Source organism: Pundamilia nyererei, unplaced genomic scaffold (genome assembly GCF_000239375.1).
Source record: "Pundamilia nyererei isolate P.nyererei 1_Seehausen unplaced genomic scaffold, PunNye1.0 scaffold00058, whole genome shotgun sequence".
In the NCBI taxonomy this organism is placed as follows: Eukaryota; Metazoa; Chordata; class Actinopteri; order Cichliformes; family Cichlidae; genus Pundamilia; species Pundamilia nyererei.
In genome coordinates this window covers 2,304,896-2,322,493 of record NW_005187459.1, presented here as the reverse complement: position 1 = coordinate 2,322,493, position 17,598 = coordinate 2,304,896, and the positions used below count along the sequence as shown (strand labels likewise).

Below are 17,598 nucleotides of genomic sequence, written 5' to 3'. Positions count from 1 at the left end.
TGTGTGTGTGTGTGTGTGTGTGTGTGTGTGTGTGTGTGTGTGTGTGTGTGTGTGTGTGTAAAAAATCAATGGATTTTGGCTCCTTTGTGTTGTCTGTGTAGGTTCTCCATTATCCAGGTCAAGTATACTTAAAGTCCAGTCACCTTCTTTCTAAGCTCCGTGAGGTCCTTTGTATTCCTTTACTGGCAGTTTATGATATATTTCTATGTCTATGAAATTTCAATTGCTCTAGTTATGTTTAAGATTTATTTTATGAGACTTATTTTTACAATACTTTGCAAAAGTGTTGAGTTTACCCCTCATTTTTTTAATATTTCGCTTGCAAGTAGCCCGACTTTATTTGTCATTTTTAAAAAATGGTCTTGAGCAATAGTTCTCTTGGCTTTCTGAAGCTCTTTCAAAGTTTTTCTGTGGACACTGACTGCCCGTTCACATATTTTTAGACCAGTCCTCTTGCCTGCCCATTTTCAGAGGACATACTATCTTAATATTTTTTTGTTAAACCACTTAACACTTACCTGTGAATCATTCAAGCATGAAAAAAGCTCTTAACTTAAACGATTAGCCAGTGTTGTGTCTGCCCATAACAGAAAACTTATCAACAAACCCATTTAAAATAGTATCTTTAAAGTACCATGTTGTGTAACTGTATTCGCTTCATGTAAGACAGGTTGACAGGCAGAAAATGTTATTTTTGCACCAACACGTTATTTCCAAAGTGCTATTGGCTGAAAACCTGGCATATCTCAACACGCTGTGCAGTGTGTCTATTTAAAAAAAAAAAATCTGATGAAGCTGGACAAGTAGAGGACAAATGAATAAGTGACAAGCCTAAAAGAAACTATCTATATCAAATGAGCATTATCTGAAAGTCACATCCTTATGAAATCCAGCAAAGACACGAAAGAGGACCTGAGAGATGGATCTGGCCCCTAATCCAACTGCTGTTCGCTGAAGCCTCATCAAAAATGATCTCAGTGGAAGGGTGGCTGTCAAGAAGCTATTTTTAAGGAAGGGGAACGGGGAGAAAAGGCTGAGGTATGCCACCTTCATAGGTTTTGGACTGGAAATAAGTGGCAACAGGTCTTGTAGAGTGATGAATCTAAATTCAAGTCAAATCGTTGACAGTATGAAATCAGGAGAGAGATACAAAAGAGTGTCTACAGTCATCTTTAAAACATGTTAGAGGATCTTTCATGATTCTGATCTACTTTTCAGCCAGTAATATTGGGGATATTTTCAAACTGTATGGAATAATGACTGTAGAAAAGTACAGTCAGGTTTTAAACCACTGTACTGTACAATGCCATGTGAAAAGTATCTGATTGCTAACAGGTTCTTTTTTTTTTTTTAGAAGGATCTATGACAATGATCCCAAACACATTGTCAGTATAGTAAAATTATACCTGAATAGAAAAACCCAACATGGAACACTATCAGTCGTGGTTTGGCCTCCTCAGAGCTGGGATCTTAACGTTATTGAAGCCGTGTGGGATCATTTTGATAGAGTAAAAGCAGCTGACAAAGAAGAGCTTTGAATGCCCTTCTAGAACGCTGGAGAACTATTCCTGAAGACTAGTTACACAAATTAGAAAAACAGCGCTTGCTTTTTTTTTCTTGACGAATAAGCAGATATGAATAGTGGATAAACTTGCTCACATGGCTAACTGACCATTACATATGTCAGTAGTGTACCTTATATCTGGAATGGATCACGTCTGTGCTGAAATCACACCTCTCTGTGTCAAACAGAGCACTGTAAAAGTCCTAGAAAGGTCTTTTGTTGGGGCCCATGAGAAAAGTCGCATGCTTCAGTTGACCACAGTCACATACTGTGTAGGGCTCTCACTTTTTTCCCCCCCTCTGGAAATATTTTATGACATGGTCTCAGTTTTGACAAGGCTTTCCAAAAAGCTATTACAAGAACCAAACTTTTTCTGCACTATAAGTCTCTTATTCCATTTCATCATTTCGCTGTGCATTGCTGTTACATCTACCTCTGTCTCATCATTCTTTGAAAAGCCTTTATGTTTCTCTCTTCTTCTCTCTTCTGCCCCTCACTTCAGTGTGAGACTTAGCACCACACAGGGGTGCTTTATGCAGTCTGTTTGTTCTGCAGGACCAAGCGTCAGCTCTATCCCGGCCTTGCTGGTGAGCGAAGTCTGATGAGAAATGCTGCTACTGCGAGAGATAGACAGCTACTAGATATTAGATCTGAGACTCGAGCGGTTCTGTGCGTGTGCGCGAATGCTTGACAGATGTACGCCGACACACATGGACACACAAATTGTTATTATTAAAGTGCTGTCGTAGCTTATAAAAATATAAAGAGGAATGCATGTATCTCTCGCCATCGCTGAAAAGACGATGATTTTTTTTCACAGCTGGATGAATTTCTGAGCCAGCACATCTGTCAAGAAGCAGTAAAGCACCATCACACTCCCTATCCTATATACTTTTTAATCATTAGATCCATCAGGTATCATTTTAGATAACTCATGAATGAGTTCCTAATTTTCATTAACATTCAAATAAGTACATATGTACTCGTATCTAGGGACTGCTGTAATAGTGTGTGTGTACGTGCATGAGTGCGCTTCCTGGTGGAATCTGTATGCTTTTCTCTGTTGAAGGCACTTTGCAAAGGTCATTGGAAAACCCCTAGATTTCAAATATTGCAATTCATCTTCTTCTGCTGACCTCCAGAAAGGGCTCACAAACTGATTAAGTAATAATTTCTTCCTGTTCACTGTCTCCCACTCCACCCCTCTTGATCCTTCCTCCTGACTTGCTTTTCATTTCCTGTGTGCTGTATAGTATAACACCTGCTTTTCCTGAATCTGTTTTGTGCCACACAACGAAATGTAATAAATCACAAACTCCCTCTCATTCCTCCTTTATTTAGCTTTTTTTCTTACCCTTTCTCTTACATCCCATTCTAGCATTTTCCTATTTTTCCATCCAGAACTTTATCCAACCCCCCAAACACCCCCACAGGGCACGTGGCTGAAGGCGATTTACATAGCACACCACAGACATTCATGGATTTTTGTCTGAGAGCTTGCATGCTCTGTTTTTCTCCTTTCAGGGTTTAAGAGACCATAATATGATATGTGGTTGAAGAGAGTACATTGACATTTGGGAAAATGCACATTTGTTTTCTTGCCAAGAGTTGGATAAGAAAATCGATACCACTGTTGTGTTTATGTGTGAGCTTCAGCCAGTGGCTGACTTGCTTAGCTTATCATAAAACAGGAAACAGTGACAGGAAATAGGAAAACAGCTAGTCCGGCTCTGTCAAAAGATAATAAAATCTGTTGATGTGCATCTCTAAATCTACTAAGTGAGATTCAGATGGACTAAAAGTGTTTGGGGCTTTTTTCACCCTTGATTAAAGCAAGGCCTTCTGTTTCCCATTGCTTTCACGCTATACATTAATCTAAACTAACTGTTTCCTGGCTCAAATTCAGACTTCCCGTAACTTACAGACTGGGAACTTGTAATAGTTTTCGAATCGTTGAGTGTGACAGTGTTTAATTTTCCCTGCATTTTTGAGTCAATCTTCTCGAGCGTTCAGACACTTTTCCTGATTCTCTTTCAGATCCTTTCAAGCTAGCTGTTCTGTGCATCTATAAATCTTCAAGGCTTTCTTGGTGGCTACACGCACATCCGAGCATAAAACCTAAAGCAAACAGATAGCCGGCACTCTGTGAAAACACACCCAGTAGGAGAAAATTCTTCAGGTTTATACTCATGAGCCATTTTTGAAATTCTGTGCGACACTTACATGTATGTAGCAAAGTTCCTTGGCATTTATAAGCAGCTGTTTCTCTGGCTTAAGGCTGCTTTTCTAGTTTGATCAGTGGCTATGTGGGAAAAGAACTCTTCATGACTAACAGCATGACATGCCAAGAAAAACAGAAAAAACACTAGATGTTTTTATTATGTACAGGAAGGCATGAGTACGCACCCAGCTCTTTGTCTTTTGACATGTTTATCTATGCTATGCCTCAAACAAGATTCAGAAGCATCACCACTGATCCCAAAGAGATGTGTGTAGGATGTTTAAAGCTTCAGCAGCTGCATGGTTGCAATAACGTATGCGTATATTTTTTAAAAAAGTGTGTTAATGAAAAATATTCAAGGGGACCAATTATGCCCCTCATTCCAGCTTCTACCTTTATTCTTTATCAGAGCAGTTATGCATGATTCATAGTGCAAAATATTCCTTTTTCATCTTATTCTATTCCTTAGGGGATGAACTGAAGGCTTGTACTATCTGAAAGAAGCTGTCTTAGCACCTTTTATTGTCTGGTAATTTTTCCTTTAAGCCAACTTAATTTTGATTGGTTCCTTCTTATAAACAGAAGATTTGAACCGCAGGTGGGTGAAGCTACTGAAACCGAATGATTACGACAGTCTGAAGCCCGAGCTGTTGTCTCACAGAAATAACTTGGTCATGTGCAGGCCTGATGGTCTGAAACTTTGACCATGTTTAATATGAGCATTCCAGCAGTGTGCATGTAAGAAAATGAACAAGAGCTTAAGACTCATAACTGGTTGTTCACAAAAATTCACTTTTTCTGTTTTGTTTTTTGCTTATGTTTCCCATATATCACCAGGAAAACCATTATCGGCGCAGGGATATACAAGATAAGCACAGCAGCAGGCCACCAAGCCACAAACAAGCAGTTGCATGTTGGGAAAAAAAATGTGCTCTTTTTTTTCAAAAACTGTTTTAGCTTGGTCTAGGCTCAAGGCCAAGGGAGCTGTATTGTAAACAAACAATTAAAGCAGGGTGTTTTTGTGTCTTTTCGTAGCTTCAAGCAGAACCTTGTGTCCCCAGAGAAAATGTTGTGGTAAATTTAAAGAGTAATAATTGTGATCTTGCCGAAAAACACTGTAATAAAGCAAACGAAACAAGGTCTTTTTTGCTTGAATAGTACAAGAAAAAGCAACTGGTTTTTTTTTTTCTGTTTCCGGAATAACAAAGCCCTAATTTCACAGTTACAGTGAAAACACTTAGTAACAGTTTTGTTTTTAACTATAAAAAGACCAGTTTGAAGCCAGATGCTAGACAAAACCATGTGTATTTATGGGATCTTAGTGCTCACAACAAGGCAATTGTTTAATTGAGTAATGAAACTATGATCTTTCAGTCATTTCCAGCTGTGTATCGCTCAGTTGTCACCAGTTTTGTGTTGGTGTAGCAGTGGGGAACAGCCCTTTGTGCAAGATGCATTTCCACATCTGGTGTGTGTTTATGAGTCTAAGCTGGTGCAAAGTAACAAAGGGTGAGTAGTTACCCTGCTTGCGGTTGGCTTTTAATAGGATAGTTGGTGTTGTTGCTGTTGTACATATGGGTGTACCAATATTTGTATCTAAAAATCTTAAGAAATTTGAAGGACTTTTAAGACATTTTCATTACCAACTAATATGCAGTTCAGTCCAATATATAATATATATATGACTCAAACAGTGATTGAGTTATGGAGACAGGAACATCTTCACTTTTCACCATGATAGTGATCCAAAGCACACTGCCAATGCAGTAAAAGCAAAGCTGAATAAAGAAAAAACACAGAATGGATGAGTATCAGTCATGGATTGGCCTCCCCACAGTCTAGACCTTTTTTGCGCCACGGACAGGTTTATGTCTGTGGGCCGGACTTTAAGGTGTCGTGGATAAATACAACAAAATAAAACCAGTACCAATACCAAAAAAAAGAAGATTTATTAAAAACACAAGGGAAAAGACCCAGGGAAACTTGAGTTAACGATAAAGAAATAACGCTAAAAAATGATAAAAACCCTGAAAACTATGATTTTCACACCTGAGCATCAACTCTCGCGGGCCGGTGCCAAACTACTCACGGACTGGTCCATGGCCCGGGGGTTGGGGACTGCTGGTCAAGACCTCAACATTATCGAAGCAGTGTGGGATCATCTTGACAGGGAATGAAACAAAAGTCAGTCAAAATCTAAAAAGAAGAGCTTTTCAAGAAGCCTGAGGAACTATTCCTGGAGAGTATTCAAAAGATGACAAGAAAGCTTCCCCTAGAGGAGGGGTCCCCAATCCCAGTCCACGAGGGCTGGTTTCCCTGCAGGTTTTAGATCTCACCCTAGGTCAACACACCCGAATCACATGATTAGTTCATTACCAGGCCTCTGGAGAACTTCAAGACATGTTGAGAAGGTAATTTATCAATTTAAATCCACTGTGATGGATCAAGGACTCATCTAAAACCTGCAGGGGCACCGGCCCTCGTGGACTGGGATTGGGGACCCCTGCCGTAGAGAGTTCAGGCTATATTGAAGCACAAAGTGGATCATTCCAAATATTGACTTTCAAGCTCTCTAGAATTTTACAGCCTTGTTTACTTCATTTCCATTTATATTTTTACATTTCAATAAATTTCTGCAACTCTTTCCCATTTTCCTGGCAAAATATTTAAAATAAAATAAATGCACTATATATTTATATATAGCTTTTGTTCACATCTGTAGTCTTACACCAACAGCTATGTTTTTATATGATGCCCCCCTTGGCCCCAATGGCTATTTTTGTTCAATTAAACAATCTAGAAGTCAGACTTAAAAGGTCCCCTCCATTTGACTTCTTTTGTAGGGTTATGTGGAAAAAATCACTGGTCAGTCAAAGTGGCCCCCAGCAGGCTCTTTATCCATAAGGACAGGGTAGCAAGACATCTGGTGTCGTGCCTACATGACTGCAAGGGGAGACAAGGTATGTACAAACTGCACAAGCACGAGTGCCCTTTAATAAGAATTATCCAAAATTGGCTGACAAAGCATTCAGATTATGAGAAATCCTCGAGCGCATCACATCTGTGACGCGCCAGTACTTTGTGTCTCTTGCCGTTGCGCAAATACTAACATCACCCACAGAAAATCCCAGAGAAAGAAGAACATTGTTCCTCGCATCACTTCTTCACTAGCTGATGAGGATGATTACGCTGCTGACTTTGACTGTGTGGCGTCAGACTTGTCCAATTTTCTACTTCACGCTTCATTTCTTCATTTCAAAGCCACCTCATTTCGAAGCGCGTTCAGCGCTCGTAAACTCTGTGACAGCCTGCCGGATAGACTAAGGTCTCACATGGTCACGATGCATACCTAAGAAAAATATTTCAATTCGTTTACTCATAACAGGCAGATGGAGAGTAGTCTTTGCTGTGGGCTGTGAAATTTGGTTCTGAAAGGGCAGCGAGTCCCTCAGTCCAAAAAAACCCCAAACAGATTTAAAATACAAGAGTGCAGCAGCAACGTGGCTTTGGGGCTCTAAGAAGTGAATGCATATCTGCTCATCGCTTTGCTTGATTAAATTGCCTCACTTGATTGGATGACTGCTTCTAGTCCTCTCCAAGTTTGGAGACATGAAATGGCCTGCTGGGGGTCCCGTAAATCAATTGATTTTGACAACTGTAAAATCTACTGATGATAGTTTGGGAGAAACAGCTCAAAGTGTATTATTTGTAACGTCAATTTTAGCTGCACTAATGTGCTGATCAACCACCCAAACATCAGAGAAGCGCGACCGTAAGAGTTGTGTTCTTCAGTTCAAAAACCAGTTATCATCTCTGTCAGTTATACTCCTCTTTTTTTTATTATTAATTCTTGAGTCAGATGTCTTTGTTCTGTGTTTAACATAAATCACTGGAAATGTTTCAGCTTTACCTCTTCTTGTTCTGTAAATCATCTGTTTTATTTTGGGCTTTCTTGGCATTCCCAGCTGCACAGCCACTAAAGTCAACACTGCTTTGCTGGGTCACCAATTTCCTGGTACTTCCCTGTCATACAATATACATGGTGGCAACCACTGGTGCCTGCAAATCATATACCAACAGTCATGCTGAACGCTCCCATCCCCTGCACATCTGCATGCCCATGTATATGTTCTTACTATATTTCAGCAACCAAAATTTTAAGGGAGCATCAAGTCCACAAATTAGGCTGCCGACCAGGGTTTGGTCTTTGGGCACCTGGAATAACAGAGCAGTGGCTCTGCCTTTCTATTTATATCACAAACTTGTCTGATCATTGTTGATTCTCAAGTGACTGTGGGATTGAGCTGAAGCAGGGCGAAGTGGGTGGAGACCCTGACCCTCAGCTTAGCTTCCTCCTGTAATTAGCGACATGGGTCGCGATTCTCGTCTTAATGGAGAGCGACTCCCACATGTCGGATCAAAGGGTCGGGTGACCGCACACCCTCATTTCACAAGCAAACACACATAGAAAAGCCTGTACTGTATCTAACTCCTGCACACTGACTTTGTTTGCCTGTGCAGACAATAGTGACACAAGTGTTTAGTGAGGGCTGTAACAATAGACGTGTGGGGAATCTAACTGGGTGTGTTTTTACACAGATTGGTCAGGCTGGAGTTATGTCACTTTTGACTGGACTGAGGAACATCACGTGATCTCTGTATCTAACAGTCCTGCGTTTTCTTTTCTCTGCTTGAGTTTCAGCACGCCGACACCTTTAATAGTCGTTTCCGTCTGGTATAGAGAAACTACAAGCAGGATGTGGTTACACATGAAAGAGCTTAGTCTTCACAACATGGGGAACCTGTAATCTGGTTTCACACACTTGTAGAACATTCCATGGCAGCAGCTCTGTAACCTTCCATCAGCGCTTTCAGTCGCGTCCCACAGCAAAGCTAGAGGACTCTTAACTCCAACCCTGTGCCTGTCCTTTTGGCCTTGCTCTCAGCAGCCATTCCTGTGTGGTTTCCCACTCCCACCTCTGCCTATTCTGGGACGTGTTCTTTCCTAAGCTCTACTTAGCCATGCTGCCAGCTTCGCAAAGCAAATGAAATGGTCTACGCTCTAAATACATGTTTATAAAATTCCCAAACTTACTGTAGCATTCCTGGAGTAGGCCAACAACAACGGAAAATTCCAGAGTCTGAAGGACTGATTCTGGGCTTTGTTGACAGAATACAATCCTAAAGACCAAAATTTCCTTCAAACGCTTTTTTCCTCCAGCTATGTTGGCGTTCCACCTGTGTGTTTTGTAGTACCTAACCTCCAAATGTCTGTCCACATCTTAGATTTTTATTTTGTTTGCTTAGGAATTTGAATACGGAGGTCTATACTTGTGCCTGTTTTAGCTGCGGGCGCGACAATAAAGCCAGTCTTAGCTTTGTTGTTTGAAGTAATCACGATAGAAACATCAGATGGATGCACTTTTACCTTTCTTCTTTTCTTTTTTTATACCTGAACTTTTTGATTTAACAACAAGTGACTTTTTTTTCTTCCACTGAAGAAAAACAAATCAGTTCAGCTAATGAGGTGATTAATTGATGTGCATGGTCACTTGGTTTAAGAAGTTCCTGAACAGGGGCAGCTGCTGGCCTGGTGTGTGTGTGTGTGTGTGTGTGTGTGTGTGTGCATTAAAATGTAACTGAATGTTGTTGGTTTTGGTGTGAGTTTTAGACATTAATATTCTTAAACTTCTTGAAGATTGTGAGGCTGGGCTGTGATTCCCCTCAACACATTTCCATTACTCTTATTAGTTCTTGTGGGCTTCCTAATCAGTGCAGAAAACAGCATCTTGTGCATTAATGAATTTCACATTTTCTTTGCTGCATCAATCCTGTTGCGTACTATCTCAGCTTGAAGCTGTTCGATACTTACTTTTTTCTTTTTTAAATTTGTTGGGGACAAAATCTTTTGAAAATCTGCTTTGGGAGACGATGTAACAGTAATTTACAGAATGCTGGCATCCCCGCATGGCACAGTTCCCTCTAGGCCATTTAGGCTCTGTTGTTTTATTGGTTTTGTGCATTTTTAAATTAGCTTTGCACTTGTGAGTATAATATGTTTCATATTTTCGGTGATTAAAACTTAAAATCACTGCTGCTTTATGCTGCCCATGATGTGGTATTGATTAATTGGAGTTGGAAATAGTAATGCAGCTGTTCTTAACAACAAGTCCATGGATCTTGTGACTCAGTAATCCAATTAACCATTTAGCTACATACCAATGCAAACCCACACTCCATTAGTTTCCTTGTCAATCAGCCATTGACACAAACACACACACGAACTCACAAAATACAACCATTAACCTGACTATAGGCTCAAATGTGAGATTAGTTTAGATTACATTTGTAAATTTGCTCTTCCTCTAACCTAATAGTTTCTCTACTTGACCTTGCTTGACCTATGTGTCATTGGGACCCACATTCAGCCTTTAGCCTAACAAAAGCTGTCAGAGCAACTTCACTGATCTTTGAAATCTATGGCCCTGGAGTTTTCCTCATGTTAGTGATGGGATTGTTGATTTTAAATCAACCTATTGATCCACAAATTCCCTTATAAGCATGGGAGAAATCATAAGAGACATAACAGCAGCACTGTGTATTGTTTCCAATTAACTTGCATTCCTTTCGCTAGTTTTTAAAGGACATTCCTTTATGGGCTGTTTTGGGCTACATGTGTTAAGTCATTCTTATCAGATTATTTAGTGGAAAAGAATTATGTCCAGGGCAGTCATAAAAAGTCAGTTTGGGAATTAAAATATTTATTACTCAAGTCCCATTAGACTGTCATTGTCGTCTCTGATATTTGGCATAGGCTCACAGCACAATCAGGTCAATGAGTACAGTTTGTACAGTGGCTCTTTAAGTTGATTTTCCTCTCTCTGTGGGCGGTGGGGGCGGAGGGCAGCTGTCAGCTTTTGCGAGCCTCGTACCCTGGAAAAAATTAGTTCCGATCCTCTATCCAAAACGCTAATGAGAAGCACACACAGGAGGCAGTGAGGGGTTGGAGGTCGCGGTGGTGGCAGGTGGGGGGGTGGTTGTCTATGACGGATGACAGAGGAAGGAACAGAGTCTGTCTGCGTCTCTGCATCCTCACCCTGCCGTGACCTGAAATGCCTCGGAGTAGAGGTGCAAATGTGCGTTTGCCGCTGCATTCCTCAGGAAAACTGTGTAATGCCACGAAAGCGCTACAAAGACGGATGAAAAGATAGAACGAGACTAAGAAACACCTGAGGGTGAGCAGAGTGCAGCTGTATTTATACATCCAGTGCCCGATGAATTAATGAGCCGCGACATCAAACTGAATCCAAGCAAGTCTTATATATAGTAACTACTGTGTGTGTGTGTGTGTGTGTGTGTGTGTGTGTGTGTGTGTGTGGGGGGGGGGGGGGGGGGGAAAGCAAGACAGTCAGGCAGATTTTATGTCAGTGTAAGACTAATTACCCAAAGCTTACACACCACTATCTAAAGTGTAAACAGTATTTACAAAGCTATGAACTTCCAGCAGAGTAACATCTACAAGCATGTGCCAAGTGGGAAACTTTGGCCTGAAATAAAACAACGTGTGTGTTCACGCATCATTTCTTTCTTCTTCTGGATCACATTTCAGAGACAAAAGGAGAGATTGTTCTGTTATGTAATATTTCCTCAGTTTATTACTTTACTCAGACTCCACCCATGCACGCTCGCCAGCTTGTCTTTTCCCTTTCTTTCTTGCAGTCTAACTGCTGTAAATGTGATGGGCAGCCTTTGTGTCTAAACAGGCGATGAAAGAAAAGGTCGCTGCCATAGGCTTGGGCTTGCATTTGGAGCGTGGGCCGAAAGACGGGCACAGATCCTCAGTGTAGGAACAGCCTTCAATGAACACCATTATTCTGTTCCATAAACAGCTACGAATGGAGCTACTTCGACTAGAGCTCTCGTCACAACACCTTCACCTTTAACACTGAAGAGCCATGTGTGGTTTCGACGAATGATGTAGAGTTGGGTCGAGCTGCGCCGTGTGATGCAGGCTCTCACGTGGTTAGATGCGGCAGGGTTTTGAAGCATTTCGGTAGAGGAAGTGGTTAAAGGAAGAAGGGTTTAAAAGACAGGCGTTCGCATCAGTAAAACATATCAGTGGAAACTAAAATGTGATGATTGATGTCACTGATTTCGTACTTTTTATGTTCATGATAGCGATATTTCAGTGTGTTGACAAGTTGATGATCAAAATTTGCTGCAATGGGTTAGTGGCATTGCATGTAATTTTTTCTCCTTGTTACTATTACCTTTCTACAATTTTTACACAACAACTATGACTTCTGAGAAGTCTTTCACTGCCTGAAAAACTCCAAACGGCCAAAAATAAACATACAGAGTCATAAAAGGGAGAAAGTTCAAACATTCACAGCATAGCTGGGAAACATGAACCCTTGGGTCTGCTGGCATCAGCAAAAACTAATTAGAGCCAGTAGTTTGCAAACCTGGAAACCAGTCAGTGACAAAAATCGAGGCGCGCGATAGGACCGCTTTGATCAACTCAACTCCAGAATAGTTTCAGTATATGCACGAGCCTAGGAAGAGAATAGATGATAACAAAAAATGTAGAGATACTCTGGAATGACCTTAATAAAAAAGAAACATCCGATATCAGATTTAAGAATGTGGCTGAACTAAAGCATTCGTGTAGACAATACAGCTCAGGTGTTTTTCTCTTTTGATATAAATGAGTCATTTTTACCCTCATGTTATTTATTGATTAGTTTACTTCTTATTTCGTTATAAAATATAATCTCTCCATATATATAAAATGATGTTTTCAGTATTTCAACTTGGATACTTGCTTTTGCAGGTGGATCCACGTATCTGGATGATCACGGACAGCCTGCTCCAAGAGTGAGTCACTGTTATCATGTCTCAGTGTCACTGTGCTTCTTCTCCTGTTTTGTCTAATTTTCCTTTTTTATTTTTCTTTTTTTTTTGTCCTGCATTCTCACCTCCCCATCTCCTCACAGTTGCAGTTAAGTGCAGTTAGGATAATGGTTTGGTCTGTGCAAGGGAGCTGCGTGCAAACGCACTCGAAATACCAGCTAGACCTGGCTTCAGTGCTACAGTAATGCTTTGAACGCAGTCTCTCTCGTACACAGAGTGCCGACACAGGGGCCTTGTATTCATCCAGCTGCATGTCTACGGGACTATCTCTCCTCTGTGCTCCCTTTTTCTCTCCTTGCCAACTTGTTTCTGTCTCCGTCGACCCCTTGTTTATTATCTGCTTCTATAGTCAATCACCTCATTTTCACCTCATTGAATCCCTTTCTTAATTGCTTTATTCACTTTTTAGTTAAAGGAGTCACTGGTGTTTATATTGCCGGGCACAGGATTTATTGCATTGCTAACTTGAGGCTTTATCAAGTATGGTTACGAGGTTTGCTTGTGGCCGATGTGAGCAGCTGTTTGGATTTGGTTAGATCACATCTGGCCTTTGTGAGTTGTGTGTTTCAAACTCGTTTTGGCCACTCAGACAAACCTGGCAGCTGCTGTGTTTGTTTCGTAAAGAGAACAGTGGGGTCTTATTTACAGTACGTGAAACAAACTGTGGCTGACTGGAACACAGTGGAAAGATTGTCGTAATTTCCTTTATGCGGTTTTATTTTTTAACACGGTACTGTTATCTGAAAGAAACTTTTTTTTTTACTTAGAGCAAGACCCCACAAGTATTCTTAGTCTCTAAACTGCATAGTGCAGGGTTGATGTCAAGCTTTCAATGTCATATAGGATATTGCAGAAAATGAATTTCAAGTAGGCCTAATAAATTACAAATCGTTTCCATAAGTTTCTCCTGAAGAATGAATAGAGTTGGACAGCTTAAATATGTCCCGAGGCATCTTATTATAATATTTATTATGCAAACACAGAAGCTCTGGAATTCATTTGACATAGAAAAGTGTGAAAAGGGGGAATATTTTTAACTTTTGAAAACAACAAGAGATCATTTAAGAATTGAATCTGTTACTTTATGTCTAAATATATTACCAGATATTATTAAATATCATTAAAGATGTGTACTGTGTCTATAACTAACTTGATATCGCAATTTTGCTCACTTTCTAGTTGTAGGTGTTTTACAACAATAAAATCTAAAGCATAGACTGTACATAAAAGATGAACATCTCTGGTTTAACGTCTCATGTTGTTTTTCTTTTAGAGCCAATGATGGTGTTCTTGGTAGCTTGGTTATCACGGTGCAGCTTTAAACCGTGTGGATGCATCATAGACACGGACACCCACTCAGTAGACTGTTCATACATTGATTTAACAGAAGTATAAGTATAGGACACTTCTTTCTTGTTTTTTTAGGCTTCATTATCATTATCATTACTATTATTTTCTTAATTTGGCGGTGGTTTATTTCTAAAGTTCCCACCAAGTTCCTAGATTTTTCACTCGGGCTCTGACTTCAAATTAGATGACAGTTGCCATGTGCAACCACTGTAGCAGCTTTGATAACTAAATACAGCCTCCAAATATATAAACTAGGTTGAGTAGTCTGCGCATCTGGAGGCACAGACTAGTGATTATATGTTATTTGCTTGCATTGACTGATTCCATATCTTCTGTCATCTCTTCCCAGACAGATGATGCAACTGCCATGTCAGTGGCAAGCAGTACATGAGCCTCATCTCTCATTATCGTTTTAACATCCCCCTAGAGTTACAGTTGATCTGCACCTTCAGCAGAGGTCTGACATTCCGTAGCATGCGTGTGCAGAAGGTCGAGCTTTGGGTAAATGTGGGGAAAGATTAGAAATCGAGTTGAAAGCTCAGCATGAATGAGGGTGTATGGAAAAACCACGCAGCTCTCAGAATAGAGTTATGAGCCTTTGTGTGTGCAAGCACTACAAGAATGTCCTCTCTACAATTTTTGCACATGTGTGAAATGTATATCCGTCACTTTATGAAACACACTTTGCAGCACTTTTCAATATAATTACATAGTTTATTTAATTGTTAGAATTGTTAGGAGAAGCCATCTGCCCTTAAGCTTTGATGAATTTGTTATTGTATAGATTTGGGGGGGGAGGGCTCAGATGTATGCTAGAGGGGACCTCATTATGCTCCATCAAACACAACATGGTGCTTATGAACTTCTGGTCTGGAAGTGCAAAAATGGCATGTTTACTGAAAAGCATAATCTCTTGTTGACACTATTTTAATTGAATTCAATTTTATTTACATAGCGTCGCAACAATAGTTCCCTCAAGGCCTTGAGAGGTACTCCAGTCTGTGTAGTACCTTTACCCCGTGACTGAAGAATCCCAAAATGATGATCTACTCAAATAACACATAATACAACACATAAGCAACAACCTTAATTACATCATATATGCCCATACATTGACAATAAAGACAAACGTTTCAGTGTTAGGCTAATTCTACTGCAGCTTGCTGCAGCATCCCCCTTTATAAGAGGAACCAATAACCAAAGCTAAACTCCAGCATCATATGGAACCCTGTTGCTTACAGAGGCATATTAATTAAACTAGAAAACTTGAAGCATAATCCTAAAGGGCCGTTCAGCACTAGTATCTTATATTAATTTCTCTTACTATCCAAGTTATTATTTATCGGGCTTCCACAGCTTTCTTTTGTCCTGGTTCCCTCCTCCAAAGGCAGATGGCTGCACCTTCCTGAGCCTTGTCCTGCCAGATGCTTTTTCATGTTATAAAATGGAGCTTTTCCTCCCTACTGTTGCCATGTGCTTGCTCAGAGTCGGTCATCTGATTGTTAAGGTCTTCTCTGTATTAATGTAGGGTCATAACCTTATGATATAAAACGCCTTTAGGCAACTGTTGTTGTGATTCGGCATTATATGATTAAAACTGAGTTGAATTATTCTTGTCTCATTTGTTAAGGCACAAATCAAGTCATTGTTCATTTCAACTAATGTAAAGCATTAGTGGTGCTTATTTAGATACTTTGAAACTCCACTTTTACTGCTACTGAGTGCAGTAAGACTCCCTTTCTCCTCTTTTGGATGAGAGTGAAGAAGAATGGATTGGTCAGTATTTAGAGGAAGTTGCTGAGAATGTCGACTGCACCCTAACACTAATTGCCACCCCTCACTTAGCGATAAATGAGCCGTTGATACTAAGGAGCACTGAACCCAAATCAGTCCTAAATAAAACCAGGGTGAACACAAACAAAGGGCAGGTTAGCAGCATATCGGTGTGTGGCTTTCCTGGAGCAGCTGCAAAAGACAGATGAGTGTGTGTGCTGTGGTCGTAACGCGCAGTCGACCGGGACATTTTCTCAAACTTCCTGTTAGATGATTGAAGATTGAGAAAAATGACCGCTAATCATATTCATATCAGAGATGGCCGGTCCAGCCATGAGAAACTCATAATAATTTATGTGTGTTTTTTGAACTAATGACACATTTCAAACTGTGCAAAAGAAAAAGAAACTCGATACTTTTTTTTTTGTGTGAATGTGTGGGAAGAATTGTGGAATAGCAAGTAAGAGAGGGGGGAAAAGGAGAATAGGAAAGTGGACTGCTCATCTCCGAGTCTGCTTGATATAAGCTAGAGATTAAAAAAACCCATAACAACATGAATATTAACAGGAAAAAGTGTCATTCTCTAACATGATGGGAAACAGCATGGTTACATAATACTTTCTGACAGAATCTTTACTGGTAGACCCTGTGGACATTTCTCCCAGCGTGTATCAGAAACCAAGCTCTACAGAGTGGGAACAACAATAGCACAAGCTGAAAGCTTGCCCTTTCTGTGTTGTCAGTGCCAGCGGGAGATTTGGACTTTTGAAGGCATGTCTGCTGTTATTCCTGTTAGTCAGCAGCAGGATGTTAGAAGTCTGACAGTCATTTGTCATGATATGCTGTCCTGTGAAACACTGAATGTATTTCAGCCTGTAGTTACTTGGCAAACACTGTGGAAAGTTGAACTGCTGTCCAAGAGATCTATTTCCTGTCAGCTCAAAAACTTTTCCCAAATGTAATGATATCGCTCTTTTTCTTTCTTTTTTTTCATATTTTTGTTAGAATAACAAACTTTTCTTGTTAGGTAATAAAAAAACAATCTCTAAACTTGTATAATCTTATCCTAACTGAAGCTATGTTGTCATTTCAGTTCTTTACCTCTTTATCTGAGGGCGTGTTCTCGTGTATTTGCATCAAACGTATTCACTTGCTAATGAAATCCAGGAACAGGCTTTGATTCTGGGACGTATATGCGGGAAGTGATATTGATACGGTGGTGTCATCTTTCCCTTCTGGCCCTCTCATCATTTCTTTCTCCCTCCTTGAACGCTTCAACATCAGTCCTATTGTTTTCTCTGCTTTTCCACTAAATTCTGGCAAATAGTCCGAGAGGCCTTCACTGTTTGTACGGATTCTGTGCTGGGGTGGGGCTGCTCTTAGCGGAGAATCAGAAAAATAAGGCTTTGTGTGTGTGTGTGTCAGGGAGGGGAGGGGGGTGTTCTCACTGATAAATTTTCTCAGAGTGCTTTCATTCTTTAGGGGCCACTTGTGTAAGCCTTGTGAACTCTTAGAGATAAATGCCAAATTAGTGCATTCTTGCTGACCTTGTGCTTAAATGTGTTTCATATTTAAATTACACATCAGCGATAACCTTCCAATGTAAATCATTAGTCAATTTCTTGGAAATGAAATAGACTGGTATCGACAGTTTTAAGTTTGTGAATCATGGATGAGCTAATTGGTGAGTCATGTGTGAACTTCCAAGTGATTTTGCCTCAGTATCGTTTTGACTAAGTTCTGTGGAGGAGCTTAAGGGGAGAACAGTGAAGCACTG

General features: G+C 40.3%; 1 protein-coding gene across 1 annotated transcript in view; it reads left to right on the top strand.

The window, feature by feature from the left end:
• Positions 1-17,598, top strand: part of usta (uronyl 2-sulfotransferase a) — a 56,529-nt gene that overhangs the window by 17,043 nt on the left and 21,888 nt on the right. The window contains exon 2 of the mRNA XM_005734455.1: positions 12,619-12,662. Within this exon, the coding sequence (XP_005734512.1) occupies positions 12,619-12,662 (44 nt within the window). The remainder of the gene's footprint in view (positions 1-12,618; positions 12,663-17,598) is intronic.